Source organism: Gymnoscopelus braueri (genome assembly GCF_963280865.1).
Source record: "Gymnoscopelus braueri genome assembly, chromosome: 4".
NCBI classification, from domain to species: Eukaryota; Metazoa; Chordata; class Actinopteri; order Myctophiformes; family Myctophidae; genus Gymnoscopelus; species Gymnoscopelus braueri.
In genome coordinates, this window is record NC_137605.1 from 13,817,719 (window position 1) to 13,838,247 (window position 20,529).

General features: G+C 41.9%; 1 protein-coding gene across 1 annotated transcript in view; it reads right to left on the reverse strand.

Annotated features, from left to right (window-relative positions):
* Positions 1-954: 954 nt before the first annotated feature.
* Positions 955-20,529, reverse strand: part of serinc2l (serine incorporator 2, like) — a 21,304-nt gene continuing 1,729 nt past the window's right edge. The window contains exons 2-10 of the mRNA XM_080427363.1: positions 20,341-20,502; positions 18,826-19,034; positions 18,470-18,549; positions 16,014-16,151; positions 13,345-13,514; positions 11,035-11,125; positions 9,029-9,194; positions 7,559-7,765; positions 955-5,053 (exon numbers count right to left, since the gene is read on the reverse strand). Coding sequence (XP_080283489.1) covers positions 4,915-5,053; positions 7,559-7,765; positions 9,029-9,194; positions 11,035-11,125; positions 13,345-13,514; positions 16,014-16,151; positions 18,470-18,549; positions 18,826-19,034; positions 20,341-20,502 — 1,362 coding nt within the window. The 3' untranslated portion in view covers positions 955-4,914. The remainder of the gene's footprint in view (positions 5,054-7,558; positions 7,766-9,028; positions 9,195-11,034; positions 11,126-13,344; positions 13,515-16,013; positions 16,152-18,469; positions 18,550-18,825; positions 19,035-20,340; positions 20,503-20,529) is intronic.

Here is a 20,529-nt window from a genome sequence, read left to right on the forward strand (position 1 = left end):
CTTAATAGGTTAAAAAGGTGGCCGATTTTTTTGTTGTCATAGTTCTAGTCGACGAAATGAACACTGCTACACAGCAGGCTGTGGTGGTGAACCCCATCCTCTCCGGTGACCTCCTTCCTCCTCAGTCTAATCTGTGGGGGATCAGGAGCCCCCGTAGCAACAATCTGATGGAGGAACGCTATCATCATCAACTCAGCGAAACCAGATAGATAGCACTCCGTCTGCTTCGGAGTCGCCTCTGGAGATAAGCGGTCTCTGAAAGGGTCACCACATCTAACAACACCCGTTCAACTGGAGGCCAAGCAGTGCTTTCCTGGTAAAAGTGCAACGTCTCAGACGTTGTTGCTTTTCCTGCCAATTAGGGCAGGTGAAAGACATCCGTTTTGTTTTGTTTTACTGTACATCTTCCGTCTGTATTCTGTATCAGTGTAGGCAATACACAGACAATAATAACACTAATAATAATAATAATGCAATAATAAGCCATTTGCCTAGCTGCACTGGTTGTATGTGTTTTAAACTATTTAACTCTTCTAGCTGTGTATAGTTTGTCTTTTTTATAATAATAATAATAATGATTATAGTTCAGATTTATATAGGCTAGCGCTATTCTACCCAAAATCGCTTCACAGGAAGGACAGGAAGGAACCAACTTTAATAAGGAAAACAAGCCAATGTTCTTACTCTCTAGCACTGAGATTTGCTTCAAATGTAAAGTGTGTTATAAATCAAACTTATTATTAAATAAATATAAATTTAACATATAACATATTTTATATTTATAAAGGGACCCACCCGATGAAGATTCCATTGTTGCTCCCACAGGATAATAATAAGGATGACCGGAAGACTTGAGTTCCACCTAGTGGGCAAAGTTTGGAAATTTATGAAAAAAACAACAACACAGAGCAAAGTGAAAGTGAGAAGAAGGCATTACAAATAATTTACCCAAAACAGAGTGAGGCCTCTTTATTAAAAACACTATTTACACAAACATTTCCAATATCATTGAATGAAATAGGCCTGTGCCTTGAGACATGCAAACGGCTGACTCACCACCATGCCTGAGGCAAGGCACAATAAGTACACATAGGATAGGAATTATGTAGCTCTGGTCCATAGCGTTAGAAAGAATTCTCCTTAACGCTATGATACTTTCGATCCTTTCCCCTCACACCCGCAGTAGCGCAGGCTGCGCAGCCTCTCGTCTTTAGTAAACAAATTAAAAATACACTTTTGCTATTCACCAAAACAAAGACGGTTTCATGGAGTTCAAAGCCTACTCTACTTAGTGGGGACACTGAGCATCTAAAATAAACTTTTTGTCCCGAAAATAAAATATTTCCCTGGTTACTCCACTGCACCCTCTACAGATCTGGTCAATGGAATTTTTCTATTGACCAGATTTTTCCTTCTGGTGAAATATTTTCTTTTCTGTCCAAAAAGTGTATTTTAGACGTGAGGTGGGGGGCTCAGAGTGTTCCCGCTAAGTAGAGCATACTTTCAACTCCATAAGTCCATCTTTGTTTTGGTGAGTAGCAAAAGTGTATTTTACATTTTTACTACAGACGAGAGTCTGCGCAGCCTGTGGTGCATGCGCCAAGGCTCAAAAGTCCCATAGCGTTAAGGAGAGCTCCTTCTAACGCTATGGACCAGAGCTAGAAATTATGCACGTGTTCTTCTTTGAAACGCAGGACTATAGAAAGGCACTTTTTAAAAACATTACTTCTAGCTGACAATTCTTCAATCAATCAATACTGAAGGATCATCGTCCAAACCGATGAATTCATTAGCAGGGCGGACATATGAAATACCTACTATATTATCTCCTACATGCCTCATATACATCTGACTGACAGAATTTTGCCAAGTCATTTCCATTCACAATACTCAACCATACAAGCAGCCAGAGAAGACATGAGATTCGGTTCATACATTTTGAAATGCTGGAAAATACATAACTTTCAAAGTTTTTCTTCCCCCAGACAGTGCCAAAAAAAATAACATTCTCACTACATGTTACGTTACACACAAAATATAGTGATTTGAATTGAATTCTGTTCATATTAATATAGAGGCAAATACATGATGCATGAAATTACGGTACCACCCACCAACGTCATCAATACCATTTTTAACAGCAACACATCATCACTGAAATGCATCATTATTGTTTCGTAAACTGCCACACAAATGATAATTCCCTTTTTCATGACAACACTAGAGAGAGCATGGTAACATTCTGCCAGCATACAGGTGGTGTTTAGTTTTTGCCCAGCGGTGTGAAGTTCAGGATATCATCAGCACTAGGGACGCACCGATATGGACATTCTGGGCCGATACCGATACCAATGTTTAAAATCACAATTTGGCCGATAGCCGATATTGATACTGATATGTGTTTATTACTGTTTTGGTTGTTATTAATTTCCCCTTCATGCCAGGGAAATAAATACAAAATAACATTTTTTTTTGCCTCAAAACAACAGATAAACATCTGTGAATGTCAACTTATTTGCCGATATGCCGATAGTAGTGAACAAGGCGAATAGCGGCCGATGCCGATATACGGCTGATATACATCGGTGCATCCCTATAATAATCAGCACCTTCTCAACCAAGCCACTGCACATCCTGTGATGCTACAGATCAACAGATGTCTGGTCTGCTCCACCAGTACACAGAGACTGTATAGAGACATTATAACATGGCTGTTATCATGCCAAACACAGTGGAGGGGCATAGCACCAGAGATGAACCAGCTACGGGTTGGAATAGCTTAGGGGTTAAATTAATACACAACATCTCATATCGTTGATGTCGGGCAGAAACCTCTTATCTCCATATTCTCACTTTGTGTTTTTTCGTAAATTAATGCCCTACTTGATCATACAACAGCGTCACACAAAAGAACCAAAAGTAGCGGATCCACAAGCTTGAAACGTGGTGCGAAGCGACACGTTTTGAGCTTGTAGATCTGCTGCTTTTGCCACTTTTGAATTTGAAGTAACAGTTTTGGACATGTGAGATTTCCACCCGACAGAGACGATATCCTCAGCTATTCTAGGGCTGCAACTATAGATTATAGATCTTCTTAAGCCTGATTTATACTGGGTTGTTGTGCATCATGTCTTGCACGGAAAAGAGCAAAATCTACAATCTCATAGATTCTCATAGAGTACTGTAGCTCTATGAGCTCTATCATAGCTCATAGATGTGATATGTTTTGATGTGAGACACCGGTATAAATCAAGATAATCATCGATAGCTGCAGCCCTAAAAATAGCTGAGGATTTGACATGCTGTGTATTGGTCACTTCAAAGGTTCGGCGCGCCTCAACTACTACACAGGAACTGTAATCTTTCAAGATTCCAAGCAATACTGACATAAAAAACAACCGCACTCACAGGTAACATAGGGTGATCAGACGTCCCGTTATCTCCCAAATATCTCGAAAACACTCATACAGTATGTCCCTTTTTTTTGTAACCCATTTTTTTTTCACCCGGTGCCAATTTCCTAAGTGATCCTGGGCGCTACACCAGCCCTACACCAGCGCTACACCAGTCCCCCACAGCCTGGGGAGGCCAGGGCCGAGCTCATGCTTCCTTCAATGCATGAGAGCCAACTGACTCCCTTCCCCTCCATCAGGCGCCCCGGCTGTCATGGGGGAGGCGGTTGTATGTCCCGGTTTTTCAACATGCACTAGGAAATTGTCCCTGTTTCCGCCCAGAATTTCAATAATAATAGTTGCTTTCAGTGGTTGCATAGACGTTTATCATGTTCTTTTCATGTTAACATGCTCACCTATCAGAAAGCATGAACAAATGCTTTGCGTGTCTCAATTCAACGCTGAGGTTGATGTCAATGAGTCGTTAACACCTATGGTGCGTATACATGTGCCTGTGCATGAACGTGCATCATGAATAGGCGCGCGAGCACGCCGAACGTGTGCATTGATTTGTTTGTGGAGCTGAATACATTGGTCACCCTAAAGTAACAGTATTTTAGTGTCTTTTCAGCCTGAGGCAGAAAAGACTACTAAAAGACTGTTACTTGAGTAAGTGCGGAGTGAGTGCGGCTGTTTTTGATGTCATCATTGTTGTGTAATCGGCTCAACAGCCTGCCAAGACTAACGTGCACGAGGGGAACACTCTGTGGTGGTTGAGCTACAGGGTGTGTCCCCAGCCCGGGTCTTATCTCAGTGCTACACCCAGGCTCATAGGGGGGCTCTGAAGAGGGTTTCCCTGCCAATCAGGGGAAACCCCCCACACACACACGCTCCTTGTTTACTTCTGAGATGGAATCCCCCCTCCACTGAAACATGTGAGGTATTGAGTTTACAGTAAAATCCTCTGTGTTATTTTTGACCTCCAAGCATGTACAAATGTTTGTACATTTGTACATGCTCAGAGTTACCGATGGATAAATGAATACTGAGGATTTTACAGTCTGTATCTTATTATACTCGGAGTCATCATTTGCGTACCTTATCATTGAGTCATTACTTAATATGTACCTTGTTACTGAGGCATTGCTTTAGTGTCTGAGCTTCCCGGTGAAATCGCCATGTTAGAGGAAGACTTTGTTGGCAAATCAAACAACTTTGCGTGGCTAAAAACCCTGTTGTGGTCAGCATGACGATTAAAAAGGAAAAAGTGACAAGATATTTTCTACCGTACAACTTCACAGAAATGATCAAACCCGAAATGGGAGCAGCCAAGAGGAGTAAACAACAGAAATGAACAAACCTCAAACAATAACGGAAATAATAATCATCAAACATTTTCTTCCTTTACAATATCCTTCATAGTATAATCCTTAAGCTTATTAAGATAAAACAGCAACTATACAACCACTTCATGACGAAGGTGATGATGATGATGATGATGAGGAGGAGGACGACGAGGGCCTCAGTTGAAGTCTCGGTCCGTGAACACGAGCGGGGCCACCAGGGTCCAGAGGTACATGAGCAGACCCAGCCAGCTGGAGGATATCTTCACCCACACAGCTGGCATGCTGCTCTGCATGGCCTGCATGGTGGTGTCTGGCCTGGATGGATGGATGGAGCACACAAGAGGACAAGCCATTTACAATTAAGGCCAGTATTCTCAAACTGTTTCGTATTTTGGCCGTGGACCCCCAATCTGAAAATGTTTTGTGCCAGGGACTCCCAAAAGAGAAAATTTATGTTTAAAAAAAATAAAAAATGTTCATTAGTTTCCAAACTTTTTTTATATTCTTCAAAAATAGCAGATGTACAAGCTTGCAGTGCGGCACAAAGTGACGTTCTGTGAGCTTGTACATCTGCTATTTTTGAATAGCCAACGTATAAATGGATTATTAAGTGGTTAAAATGATGCTACAATAACTACTTGTAGGGCTTGTAGATCTGCTATTTTTGTCGAATGTTTGCTATGATGACATGCCCAGAAAGGGCACGCTAGGGTTGATGTGGTTAATAAGTAGCACTTAAAAAACAACACTCCACCGTCCAATTTGTGGAGGTTCTAACTGCGCAGATCAATACAAAAGTGTTTTAATTACTGGCAGAGAATAGGCCATTTCTCTCTCCCCCGTGCTGAACATGGTGCTTTGAGATGTATAGCTGTAATAAACTCAATTCACTGTGAAGGGTTGATTTCCCGAGCACGGCTTGAGGCCTTTGCCCTCTAGTGGTAGAGGGGAGAACGGCAGTGGTTTTCGATGTCATTTTAGATTTCTTTGGCTATTCAAAAATAGCAGATATACAAGCTCATAGCGCGGCACTCAGTGCCACGCTATGAGCTTGAGCAAAGCATATTTCAACATATTTCGCATGAGAAAGGGACCCCCAGAAACACAGATCGGAGTAAAAAATTACCGCTTTATATATATACATATATATTGAAAGATTTGCAAAGAAGTCCTAGATTTTTCAAAAAATGTCAGATTTACAAGCTCCGCAGCACTCGCTACAATTTTTTAATGACACAGATGCGTTCCCGGTCTTAACCCATTAAGGCCTGAGGCCGATCCTACAAATGTCTTCTAAATCCCAACAGTTTTCTGAAAAACGTATGTTTCTATGTCAGTGGTGCTCAAACTTTTTCATGTCAAGGACCCCCAAAATGTATATGTATTTGGCCGCCGACCCCCATCTCAAAATGTTTTGTTCCAGGGACCCCCCAGAAGCAAAGATTTGAGTTAATTTTTTTTAGCTTTAAAAGAATATATATTCAAAGATTAGCACACATTTTCACGATTTTTAAAAAAATTGCCAAAGTGTAAAATAATGCTTTTCAGCTGAAATCAAAAAATGACACAGATGCGTTCCAGGTCTTAATGGGTTAATGGATTAACAACACAATACGTAAAATAATGATATCTTAGTCATATTGTTCATGATGTACTACATACTGTACTGCCAACCAGTTGAAGAAATCACAGATTGAGGCTTTAACCGTTGCTTTTAAATGAAATATCCAAGACTATTAAGATTTTATGGGAGATGCTTCTGAACATAACTGCTAGAAACCACTTCAAATGCTCTTATCTTTAAATAATAACCGAAAATAGCCCATCTACATGCTCTCAATGCGTCGCAGACAAAAGCATTACTCACGCCTACATGTGTAAGTGTTGTTACATCGTTACCGCAGCAACCAATGCAGATACTGTAGGCAGACGATGTCTGAATACACAAATCCGATCTGATGATCACTTGCAAATAACAGCGTGTACAGTCACAGTCCTAATCGCTCAAGACAGTGTTGTTGTTAGCATAGGCGCCGGAGGGGGGTCAGAAGGGCCTGAATGTCCCCCAATTAGCAGTCAACTTGTCGATCTCACCGACCACTGGTCTATTTATTTATTTGAAAAAAATCCCGACCGGCACTGGTCTAGCACCCCACCGCTCCCATTGTGTTGTGCAATCGTCGTTGTGTATTGGCTGCATGCTTGCCTCTCGCTGCAATGACCGTTCTGTTACCGGCTACGTGTGCAGTTGCTCTCTCAACTCGATCAACTAGGAGTCAGACTAAGCTAATACACAACAAATCGTTTCGTTGTTCTTTGTATGCTGGCTGTAGGTGAAAGCAGCAGATGCCCCGCGAGATCGGGCTGCTAGAATCAAGCACTGCTATGATAAGACTGGCTGACCAGGGATCAGATTACTGCAGCAATATATATGGGGGAACAAAGTTGTTCCCCCTTCAGTTGAAGTGAGAGCGGAGAGCGCACGCAGAAAGCGCATCAAACCTCTGTGGAATCAAAGTGCACGTGGCATGTGTGACCATGGATTACTTATTCGTCGACGTGAAAACATGCAATTTAATGTCCATTAGGGTTTGAGTCTGTCATTTTGAATCCGTGAAGAGCTCCAGAGCTACTTAGTGCTTATAGTTAGTTAATTAAATTCCGAGGACTCGTTGTCCATTCGGTTACATTTGTATAGCCTATATATACTCTTCGGAGCTACACCAAAACAGACAGTGAACGTCATGATGTCCCCTGACTTTGTCCTCCTCCTGCCTGGCCACAGGAATAAGACACAAACCAGTCCAGAGAGAGACGTACCGGTACCAGTTGGTGAGGGTCATCATGATGTACAGGGAGGCCAGGAAGAGGTGGAAGTGGAAGAAGGAGTAGTTGTACGCCACCGCCTCCTCCTCGTTGTCCACCGCCCTCATCACGCCGTCCGCCCCCACCACGCCCTCGGAGGCCCCGCCCCCCTCCTCCGTCAGCATCAGCTTGTTCACCTGAGTGTTACTGGAAGAACGGACACTGGAGGAGAAGAGGAGAGAGAGAAGAAGAAAGAGAGAGGGAAGGTGAATGAGTGGCAAGGACAGTGAGAAAAACAAAGCGTCGCCGTCTGGCAGAAACCTCTTATCTCCATATTCTAACTTTTTGTGTTTCTTTCCCGTAAATTAATGCCCTACTAGATCATACTACAGCATCACCCAAAGCTTCAAAAGTAGCAGATCTGCAAGATCGAAACGCGGCGCGAAACGCGGCGCGAAACGCGGCGAGAAACGCGGCGAGAAACATGGCGCGTTTTGAGCTTTTGCCATTTTTGAATTGTAATCCTGAGAAGTAACAGTTTTGGACATGTGAGGTTTCCACCGACAGAGACAAAAGGATACTGTTGTTGCCAATTAGGTTGGGAAAATAACTCACATGTGATTGTTTATTGAGTGGCCTTTGGGTGGCTCTGTTTAGAGTATCCATGAGCTCAGATATATTCATGCGCCCATTGATGATTCATGCACAGGCACATGCATACGCACCACAGGTGTTAACGACTCATTCCACTGATCAGCCTCAGCGTTGAATTCCGTAGATATATGTGAGACTACGGATGGAAATTAGCATCTAGCTAAATCCGGCATGTTTACATGTTTACAATCATGTTCAATAGATTGAATTCTTGTATTATAACATGTATTGAATGTTCATTAACGTGCACTGTCCCATAAATAAACAAATAAAGTAAAGTAAAGGTATATAGATGGGAAGCATAATGTTATTGTCAGGTATTTGACCCAGGAGGGCAAACACTTTTTTTTACCGCTGCGGAGTGAAAGTATGTCTGGCAGCATGCTGTGTTTGATTCATTGCTGAGAACATGAAGACTGACTTTAATCATGTTTATGCACTGGAGATAATAAATGATTAGATCATTCAAGCAAGACGTGCCTGCAAAGTAACGTATCGAACATTATCGTACGGTAGGGTGAAAGAAAGGTGAAGCGCGCCAGAAAGCCAGGTAGGTTCAAACAGCTCCGTAGCTCTAAGTATTGACTTAGCTACTTTAATTAAAGTTTTTTTTAACATTCCAGTGTCTTTGACAAACACAGCAGAAGGGACAGTGTATGAATTAAGCCTGATTTATTCTTCATCATGTGATGGTTTGCCGAAAACCAGTTTATTTTCGGCGAACGTCACTGTTGTATGAACAAGAATAGATTAGGCTTTAACACGTGCCCCGCCTACCTGGCATAGAGGGTACAGATTAGGCTTTAACACGTCCCCCCCCCCCCCCTTTACCTGGCATAGAGGGTACAGAGGAGGAAGATGATGAGGCCCACGATGCCCTGAGCGTCCCACCACTGCACAGGAGGCCCAGTGGTGCCGTCTGGGCCCGGGGTGGGGGTGGGTTCTACCAGGCTCACGTTGGACACCAGGCTCAACAGGCTGGGGTTACAATCTCTATCTGAAAAAATACCATAATATGCAAATATTATGTACCGCACAGTCGCACACAGCATGCACACATCCTTTACACCTGAAGCTACCCGGTGTTTACACATCTCAGATGTTGATTTCCAAAAAGAATGTAAGTTCAAATAGCTACCAAATAAAGTAAGAACACATTCATTTACAAAGCTGGTTTTAACCCATTAAGACCGGGAACGCATCTGTGTCATTTAAAAAAAACAAATTTGGCTATTCAAAAATAGCAGATCTACAAGCTCATAGCGCGGCACTCAGTGCTACAAGCTTGTAGATCTGCTATTTTTGAAAAATCGTGAAAATTTGAATTTGTGCAAATCTTTGAATATATATATTTTTAAAGCAAGCATTTGACACTCAAATCTTTGCTTCTGAGGGTCCCTGGAACAAAATATTTTGAGGTGGGGGTCCACGGCCAAATACATATCATTTTGGGTGGTCCTTGACATGAAAAAGTTTGAGAACCACTGATGTAGCAACATCAAAAAACTATTAGGATTTAGAAGACATTTTGTAGAATCGGCCTCAGCAGGTTTTAATGGGTTAAACTAGTGATTCTCCACCATTTTAATTGCAAGGTCCCAAAGTTTGATATCCGGCCACGGACCACCATCTAATACAATGTGTTATCTCTGGGACCCCTATCTACTCAGTAACATCCTCAGTGTTAATATAACTCTGAGAGTGTACAAATGGAACCAAATGGACCCGTAATGGTGACTTCCATTTGGTTCCAGTTGTACACTCTCAGTGTTACAGACCCGTAAGGTTCCATTTGGACCCCTGGTTGGTCCCCAGACCCGACGTTGAGAACCAGTGAGAACATCCAAGTATAACTAAATTCACATAAAGCTACATTCCGCAAGTAGTATGTGTTAACACCTGGGATTCGAACCCGCGTGGGAAACCAAACATTTACCGCTCATGCAAGACGGAATCACCCCTTAGCCAGGGGAGATATGGCACTTATGAGCTTCAGGCAGTACCACTTATCAACCAGTAGGTGTCCTCCTCCTACCCAGCACCAGGGGCTTTTAGAGACGCTATTTTCAGAGCGCAACACCTGAGCGCAACCAAACATAAAATGACTCGTCTTTTAGTTCTACTGGATCTCTTCTCCACTCGTCCCTCACTAACATTTAGTCTAGTTTTTATTTGTTGAAATTGTCAATATATTTAGCTTAGTTTTTATTTATTTTTGGTTTTCGTCAATGAAAAAAGGTAGTCGACGAAAAACTTTCGTCATAGTTTTCAACGAAATCAACACTGTTTCTGTCGACCAATGATTCAGACTTGCAGAAGCACTATGAGGTTGGAAGCTTGGCTAACAGCAGCACCAGCTGTTGCCTGTGATGTGCTTGCCTAATTAGCGAAGGCACACACAGCTCTACAGCCTGCCGAGAGCCAAGATGGCAAGAGTATACTGGATGCATTACCATTATTATTATATGGATTATTATATGCTCAACACCTATTTAGGGCTTTTAATTCTCCATGAGAGAAAGTTGTCAGGGCTGATGACACATTTTGCTGTTGAAATTTAACTCAGCTGAGATGTATTTTTTCCCCCCAGGTTTAAATAATATGTCAAGAATAATCTTTGGTATGAATTGAAGCAGGTGACAGACTACATTATACTGCAGTACATCAACTGTGCAGCTAAAAGCAAGAGTGCACAGAGCCTACCGTACATTTGCAGCAATTCTGTTATGTTGCATCAGAGTGGCTTTTAAGGCAAAATATTAAGAGGCCGTGACTAAATGGATGCCTGTATAGATGGACAGAGACCTGTATAGATGTTCAGAGTCAGTGTGACTTACTAGGATTGTTGGTCATGGCAGACCAGGTGACGTACATGGTGTAGAGGGAAATGAGGGACGCCTGGAGCAGACCTGAATGAGGCTGGGCTTCCTGTCACACACACACACACACACACACACACACACACACAGTGTTAATTTAATCCAGAGAGGGTACAAATGGAACCAAATGGACCCTTAACATTGTGGAATTTACTGTGTACATACAGGGTTTGTGTGTTTTATCTCCAGTGTTGATGGCGGAGATTCTTTTGGATGGATATGGTTCTTATGGCTTTGGCTCTTATTGGTATGTTTCTTATTTATTTATTTACCAGGGACAATGCTCATTAATCAATATTCCAGTTTTCACTTCAACGTAAATGAGCCAGAGTTAGCAAAGAGCAAATTTGAGATAATCTGTAGTCTCTGCCCAGGTTGTTAAAAATGGTGATATAACTATCAATACAAAACATAGACCTATCAGTACAATACAAGTAAACATAAGTACAAAAGACAAAACAATTAAGAGTTTAATATGAATAGAAACGACAGCAGTGACAACTTGAGCTGATAATCACCCATGATTACAAGTTTGGTTTGCTTTAAGCCGTCGCTTAAGGTTGAATTTGAAAGTCAAATAATTGGTGCTATCTCTTAACACATCGAGTGCCAAACACGGTCTGAAACGTGTTTTCAGTCTTTTTCGTTTTTTTTCCACACGGGAGGGGCTGGAGCAGCTCTGGAATCACCCACGGTGATTCTGAGAAGGAAGGGCCTTATAGATCAACGTGCCAAAAAAACATGGCTCCCCATCCGCTTCCGTTCCATCTCCTTCTCTAAAACCCCTATAACTCTGAAACTTTTTACGTTTGGGGAAAAACGACTCATTTTGTATGCGCGATCGCTCCGCCATTGTGACCCGCGGTAAAGATGTTATCGTTCCAGGCGTTAGCCAGGACCATCGAGCAAAATGCACACATGCTTTGTTTCACATGGATTGCTCGTCGTGGAGTCCACAGCGTAAACAGCGCCGCGCAGCTCAACGGTGAGATTCCTGGCACCGAACGTAATCGGTTATTATAAAATTCTGGCACCGAATGTGTTAACCTTTAAGACCGGGAACTCATCTGTGTCATTTTAAGATTTCTTTGGCTATTCAAAAATAGCAGATCTACAAGCTCATAGTGCGTCACCGAGTGCCGCGCTATGAACTTGTAGATCTGCTATTTTTGAAAAGAAATCGTGAAAATGTGTGCAAATCTTTGAATATATATAGCCTACATTTTTTACTCAAATCTTTGCTTCTGGGGGTCCCTGGAACAAAATATTTTGAGATGGGGGAGTCCGTGGACAAACAGGCTACATGTCATTTTGGGGGTCCTTGAAAAAGAAACCTGTTAGGATTTAGAAGACATTTGTAGAATACCTAGAAGCAAAGAGTTGAGTTAAAAATGTTCGCTTTAAAAAACATATACATTCAAAGATTTGAATGGGATAATTCAGACTATTCCATCGAAGAGGGGCTCTAACAGAGAAGACTGTTTGACCAAAACGTGCTACGAATGAATATGGCTCTTGCCCATGTAACCACTGGGTTCCCATGACGCTACCAACAAGTGTTACATTCTGCAATTGTGTATTTCCTGGAAGCGTTAGCTCATTTCTCTGGTTGAACCAGCGCCAGTGGGGGAAAGTCCAGCCAAGTCTATAAACACTTTGAGCCAGAATCTTTGCAAAGAAACAATAATACATACAGACCCACTGGTCCAACGGTGAGTCATAAAGTTCCTCATAAACTGTTGCAATTCAGAGACATGCTAGCATTATTGTTCAGTAAACATATTCAAACTGCAGTTAGGATACAGAACTAACATGTTATTCTACATGGATCCAGAGCGTTCACAGTATTAGTGTTTTTTAGTGGAGTGGAGTCTAATATTTTGTCAGTTGTAGTTGTAGCTGTGTATATTTTAACTTAGTATTTTTTGTAACTTAAAGTTTTTTACTGCATGATATTCTATTTCTATTGATGGAGTGTATTTTCATATATTCATCGTGCTTCTTTTACTGACAAATTTGTATGAATGTATTGCAACTGGAGCTGTTGAACAGAAGTCATTTCTTTCGGGATTGATGAAGTACATATCTATCTATGAGCAGGTTGGTGCCTTGTACGGCTTCCCCCTCCAGTCGATGTGTGAATGTAATGAATGTTATAAAGCGCTTTGGATGAAGGCACTATAATAAATGCACCATTTACCATTTAACCAGGAAGCGTTGTGAAGCCCTGAAGCCAAATAGACAGACGTGCTGTTGTACTGTTGTTACCTGTACTTTGGGCAGGATGGAGACGACGGAGATGATGACGCAGAAGATGAGGTTGAGGCTGATGAAGACCTTGTGCTCGGTGCAGTCGTCAGGCTGGGTGTAGTAGACGTAGAAGAGCACCACGGCGGTGAAGGCCATGGAGTAGAGGAGCACGGTGCAGGTCAACAGGGCTGCCAGAGACAACACAGACAGACAGACATCCGGGGTTAAAAACCTTTTAAATGCCTTAACCCATTAAGACCGGGAAGGGAACGCATCCGTGTCTTTTTAAGATTTCTTAGGCTATTCGAAAATAGCAGATCTACAAGCTCATAGCGCAGCACCGAGTGCCGCGCTATGAGCTTGTAGATCTGCTATTTTTTGCAAATGCTTCTGGGGGTCCCTGGAACAACATCTTTTCAGATGTTTGCTTTAGAATATATGTATTCAAAGATTTCCACAAATGTTCACGATTTTAAAAAAAATTGCAGATCTACAAGCTCATAGCGCGGCACTTGGTGCCGCGCTATGAGCTTGTATATCTGCTATTTTTTTATAGCCAAAGACATCTAAAATGACACAGATGCGTTCCCGGATTGAATGGGTTAACCCACTGGTTCTCACACTTTTTCATGTCAAGGACCCCCATTTGCCACAGACCCCCATCTGCCATTTTTTTTGTGCCAGAGGGGGCCCCACTCCCCCCAGAAGAGAAGATTTATATTTAAAAAATGTTTTAAAAATTATTCATAATTTTCCACAAAATTTCAAAAAATAGCAGATGTACAAGCTTGCGGCACGGCACAAAGTGAGCTTGTAGATCTGCTATTTCTGAATAGCCAACGCTAAGATCTAAAATGACACCTACAATTCTCTATTCTGGGCATGGCATAATAGGCAAAAGATTTACGAACATTTGGCAAAAATGTATCAACATTCGGCGACAAGCTGCAAGCTCACGTGTCAAAACACGTTGCAACTCAACGTGTTGTGTGCTTGTTGTCGATGGGCTACTTTTGCTATTTGAACAACAAGGTAAACAGGGTTTAAGTGATTAAAAACCATGCCAAGCAAATAACGTCATCACTTGGCCTACGCCAATTGGTAGCCTACAGCATTGAAAGCATTTAAGAGTGGGTTTGAAATAGCGGATGTGACCACCCACTACCCCTGTCTCTAGACAGCGGGATGGGTTGAGGGTGGATTCATTACAATTTAGGCTCTAGCAACTTACACAAATTCAAGATCAGAGTAAATGACATGCCACAATTAAGTGCTACAAAGTAACAGGGATACCAGGTAAACATCAAACCTACAGCAGCCTGTAGTATTTGTCTGAAGTCAACATGCCATCTAAATAAGTCTTTGCATTTCTTGTCAAGCATTAAGTATGTCAACAAGTAATCAACATACATCTGCATAGCATAACTAGCATCTATCAGAAACAAGTCATATAGGAGTGCTAGGGGGGTTAGGTGGAGTCTGAAGTGGTGTGTTTTCAGAATGCAGTGAGAATGGGTGAGTGAGTCTGCAGTTCTGAGGTCATTCCATAGCTTGGTACTGTAGCCAGGAGGGAGAAGAGTCTAGGACGCTTGGAGCGATGGCCAGGTTGTTGTACGAAACGGAAGGACAGAATGTGTTTAGCTCCGTGGTTTTCATCTGTATTCATATGCGTGCAAAATAGCCTCTATAACACTGATCACTCTGTAAATGATCCATTCATATTTACTAATGCCAAATAAAAAGTTTAAGATCTACAGTATGTTTTGGGGGGCATAGTATTTTGCCTCTGTGCAGGGAAACGAGTGTGCACATAATACTGATATACAGTAGTACATAAAAAATGACTAATATCTTTTTGTATAGGTATATACATTGTGTATTGAAGATATTGTTCTTATCTTATATTGTATTATATTCCGTAGGGCTGGTTATGGGGGGCGAGCGTCATCACGCTCGAGTCCACGATGTCTTATGATGAATTGGCTAGCCCCTGGGGGTGCAAGACCCAGGTATCATTCTTGCTTGTCTTCTTTGTCTGAGATTGAGCTTGTAAGGCCCAAGGTGATCACAATACTTCTTGAGTTCCGTATATATGATTGATATCGACGATATTGTGATGTATGATACTAGCTAAGTTGCTATACTTACTAGTTCCTGAGAATACTTATCTTCTGCGGTTGAAATATGACGCATTCCCTAGTGGTTCTATCTTTGGTGCAGAGATATCTGGGCCAGATATCCTGTTCTATTCTGGTCTCATCTTCTAGACCTCTTAAGAAAATCTGGAATATTCAGGCCGGTACTTATCTAGAGATGTGACTTAGGTGATCCCAAGCTGGGCGCTGTAACCTTGGCAACACATTGCAATAATAACGTGTGATTGTGACAAAATCCCAAGGCATCACCTGGACTCGTCTCATGGCACACCAGTGTGCCTCGAGTCGTCACGCCGTTTGGGAATGACCGTGTCGGCGGTGCTGGCTCCAGAGCTGACCTGCGGCATCACTAATGCACGATGGGTTCAAAGTGGCTGAGTTACTGTCTTGGACAGCTATGCGATCACACTTGTTTGTAAGAAGAATATACTGAATAATAGACCAAGCTGATTCATTGTCTGTCAGGTTACTGTCTGTAATATGAATCCGGCCCCTGCGAAGACTACGCCCACGGCACCCACACCACCGTACCTGCATACCAGCTTTTATTTTCACCGCCTTCGGCGTTCTCCACCCACACTTTGTTCCACGAGTGGGCGAAGTCGATGAGGAGAATGAGCTGGATGACGATGAAGAAGAAGGATCCCGCCATTCCAAAGTAGAACCAAACTGTTGTTAGAGGTGGAGAGGAAAAAACAAGGCACATGGATTAACCCATTAAGACCTGGAACTGTGTCATTTTTAGATTTGAGCTAAAAAGCATTATTTTACACTTTGGCTATTCAAAAATAGCAGATATACAAGCTCATAGCGCGGCACCGAGTGCCGCGCTACGAGCTTGTAGATCTGCTATTTTTGAAAAATCGTGAAAATGTGTGCAAATCTTTGAATATATATATTTTTAAAGCGAACATTTTTAACTCAAATCTTTGCTTCTGGGGGTCCCTAGAACAAAATATTTTGATGGGGGTCGGCGGCAAATACATATAATTCTGGGGGTCCTTGACATGAAAAAGATTAAGCACCACTGACATAGAAACATACGTTTTTCAGAATACTGTTGGGATTTAGGAGACATGTAGAATCGGCTTCAGGTCTCAATGGGTTAAATACAATCTCACGACTGAAAAAGATGTGTATGGCCAAGTCCTATTATTATGGGATTTGTGAAACAGTGTGAAAGGAGCCCCCACTAGCGCTGTTTCCTAAACAACTGTAAAATGCAGATGTTTTAGTAATATTGTTCCTGCTGTTCTACAAAGCCAACCAGGTGAAAATATCACAGATTGAGGCTTTAACCGTTTTTTTTCACATGAAATATCATTTGGGGTTTTATGGAAAATGCTAGTTTGACCCATAGACCGTAAAAAATGTGGACAGCATCACGCCATTGGTTTCTACAGACCATAAATGAAGCCTATTTTGTTCAATATCCGGTTGATATCCAGTCCGAAATGCAAACGGAAATTAATGCTATTGGCTGAAATCGCAGCTAGGGCGGGTCTTCACTCGGTAGAACCAGTAGAAACATACCCTACTATATCATTAATTTTGTAATTAATGGGGCCATAATTTACCAAAACACATATCATGGTGGCTGAAAGAAGACTTTAAACTAGCGACTGGAAGCATATAGTATTTATGACAATGTTTATTAAGGTAATAAAATCAAGTGGAAAGTTCGGCCAAAAACCCATCCGCTTGAATAGAGTCCAATTGCTTCTGCAACCAGCAGGGGTGAAACAGTGATGAAACAGCGACACAACAGGTCATTCATATGAACTGTCACTCTTCCTATATAGAGCATCGCAGTTCCCGCCCACTTCCTGGTTTTTCCTGGTGCCGGAAGGAAAAACTCAATGCATTTTTCCCATTGACATTTCCAAAAATATTTATATCAATTAATTTAAGCCTAGAATCAAGCCATCCAGGGTCCTGGTGAATCATGACCATAAAACGTTTTTTTTCTGTGATTTTTTTTATTTTATATTTAATTATATGATATACTATATTTAATAAATACCCTTTGTTTTGCTGTTTTCAACAACAAAAAAAATCACAGAATCAAACGTTTTATGGTCATGATTCACCAGGACCCTGGATGGCTTGATTCTAGGCTTAAATTAATTGATATAAATATTTTTGGAAATGTCAATGGGAAAAATGCATTGAGTATTTTGCGGTGGAACCCGGAAGGGGCGGGAACTGCGATGCTCTATAGCCTCAATTTACAAGCCGGATGCTAGACCCTTGGTTTGACCACTTCAAATGCTCTATTATTTTCTTCTGTTTTTTTAAATACGAAAATAGCCTATCTACAAGCTCTCAATGCGTCACAGACGCATATAGGCTTCCATAGAAGACATGCTGGCTTCTATGGAATCCAAATGACTGAAATCAGACTTTAATCCATGACGACACTGTCGTGAATACAGCTGATCCCCATGTCCCCAGGCTGTACTGAGAATAGGCCTGTTATCCCAGACAGTCACTGGTGAATGATTAAGCCAGTGCACTTGTTAGTGACAACAACCTTTCTTCTCTATTTTCAATTCAATTCCATTTTATTACAGTGGCACTCGCACTGTAATAAAATTCACTAAGCAAGACCAGTTTACTTGTACAGCACATTTCAACAATAAGGCAATTCAAAATGCCACACGCAAAACATTAAAAGCATTAACCCATTAAGACTTGAGGCCGATTTTTTTTTTTAAATCTAAATCCTAACAGTTTTTGGAAAAAAATCTAAAACATTTTTTTTTTATATTTTTCAAAAATAGCAGATCTACAAGCTCATAGCGCGGCACTCGGTGCCGCGCTATGAGCTTGTATATCTGCTATTTTTGAATAGCCAAAGAAATCTTAAGTGACACAGATGCGTTCCAGGTCTTAATGGGTTAAGACAAAGTGCAAAAATAATAGCCAATAATAAATATGCTAAATAATAACATATGTGTCTGTTGTGTGAATGTGCCTGTTAGTACCGTTATGAAACGTTCCATCTGGGATGAAGAAGGCTCCCACTGTAATCCCAACCAGAATCAGGAACTTGAAGAACCAGAAACTGGAAGACATACAACACAATTTCAGGTGAAAATCCATTATTGGCACATTGGCAGATGGACTGAAAGTAACACATTAAAGAACTATTTTATCTTACTGGTCTCCTAGTCCATTATAGTTGGCATCCACCAGAATTTGAATTATGTTCTCGAGGAAATAGACTAGGTTGATTGCTCTTTAGTTCCGTACAAACACACACACACACACAGTACACAGTATTATGCTGAATGCATGCACGAGACGTTACACAGAAGTAAACCTGTAAGAGCCCAGTTACCCATTCTGGATGACGGCGCGACAGTCTTTGCTGCTGCGAACACCTAACATGATTAGAAAGAAGAGGAAGAAGAAGCAGGCCATGGCGAAACACATCCGGTACACAGACTTGTAGCCCACGATGACATCGCAGTTCACCTCGTTGATTTCTACACCAGGTATGTGGTCTACGAGAGGTACGGTACTGCCTCCCTTGCAGAACCCTGGGATCTAGAAGCCAACAAGGAAAAATACATATATATTTTTGAAAAACAGCATTGAATTATTGCTTTACTGAAACAATATAACAAGACTAAAGCATGCACAAAACAAACTTTGTTCGGCTACGGTGGGTCATTAACACATTGAATGCCAGTCGCGTAGATCTACGCGAACCTATTTAAAGCCGCAGCGTGCCAGTCGCGTAGATCTACGCGAACCGCCGATTCCCATTGAAATTGCCCCAGGTGCACAATTTTTTTGATCCATTTCCGTTTCCGGTCGGAAACAGAATTATTCGGGTTCCGTTTTTTTCGATCGTATCCGCTTCCTGTCTGGGATCCTGTTTAAAACTCGATTTTCTCGGTTGTTGTTTTTCTCCTCGCTGATCACTGTTTAGCGTTGATCGGCTGTATCTTCAAGATGGCGGCTCGGATTTGGAAACTATTTTCGCTGGCCGTTTCTCACAGATCCGCTGTGTGTTTAGAACCAAATGAACGTGCACTTTTAACTTATTTAGCGAGGTCTGTGGCGACATGAAAAAAACAAAAAAACAACAATAAAACGCTGGCACTGGTGAGTACATTATGAGATTAAACTCTGGCATGGAATGTGTTAAAGGGATAGTTCACCCAAAAAAATACTTTTTTTCAATCGATTAGTCACCCCATGGAGATATTTTTTTTGCCTAAGCCAATAATTTGATGACCAGCGGACCGGTAGGCAGCGGTTCTGGTAGGAGACACAAGGGAGACTCTTTGTGTCTCCTACCGGAACCACTGCCGGTGATCAAATTATTGGTCATGCACCAAAACAGTGCCACCCTTAGACCATAATTTACACTTGCACACAAGATATCTCAAAGATGCACAGCAAATTCCATGGAAATCCATGGAATTCGTTTTCTATGTATCTTGTTTCGTACCAAAGTGGAGGAAGGACAGACTAGCATTGTCCTCACTTACCGCAGTGTTGGTATTAAGGACTTTTCACATGGGAAGCGACTGATACGTCTAGTAATTCATTTTCAATGAGAGACGAGCAGGCAGGCAGGTAGGTAGGGAGGCACGGGCAATCTGACAGGACTGACACATTCGTGCTCGTCTCACACCCATGCCCGCCCGCCACCAGAAGTGAAACGTGTTGAACTTTCTATTGTATGCAACTCATAGAAACGCGTCTAATCACATGAGGAGCGCAAGTGCAACCCACCAGATCTGAGCGAGTAAGTATGCAGGCGTTGTGTCGCTCCCCGTGACAAAAGAACATCTTTAAATGGCACTTAGAGGCACTTTAACTTAATGGCAGTTTAACTCACTTCTCTGAGATAGGCCTCGATTCCAGGGAGGATCATAATGACAGACACTGCGGTCCCCAAAAGCAAGAATATGGAGAAAATGAGGCGCGTGATGGTGGAGTTGTTGGAGGAGGGACAGCAGCCACACAGCAAGCATGGTGCTGATCCACACAGACAGGAGGCCTGAAAGAAAGAGAGACAGAGACAGAG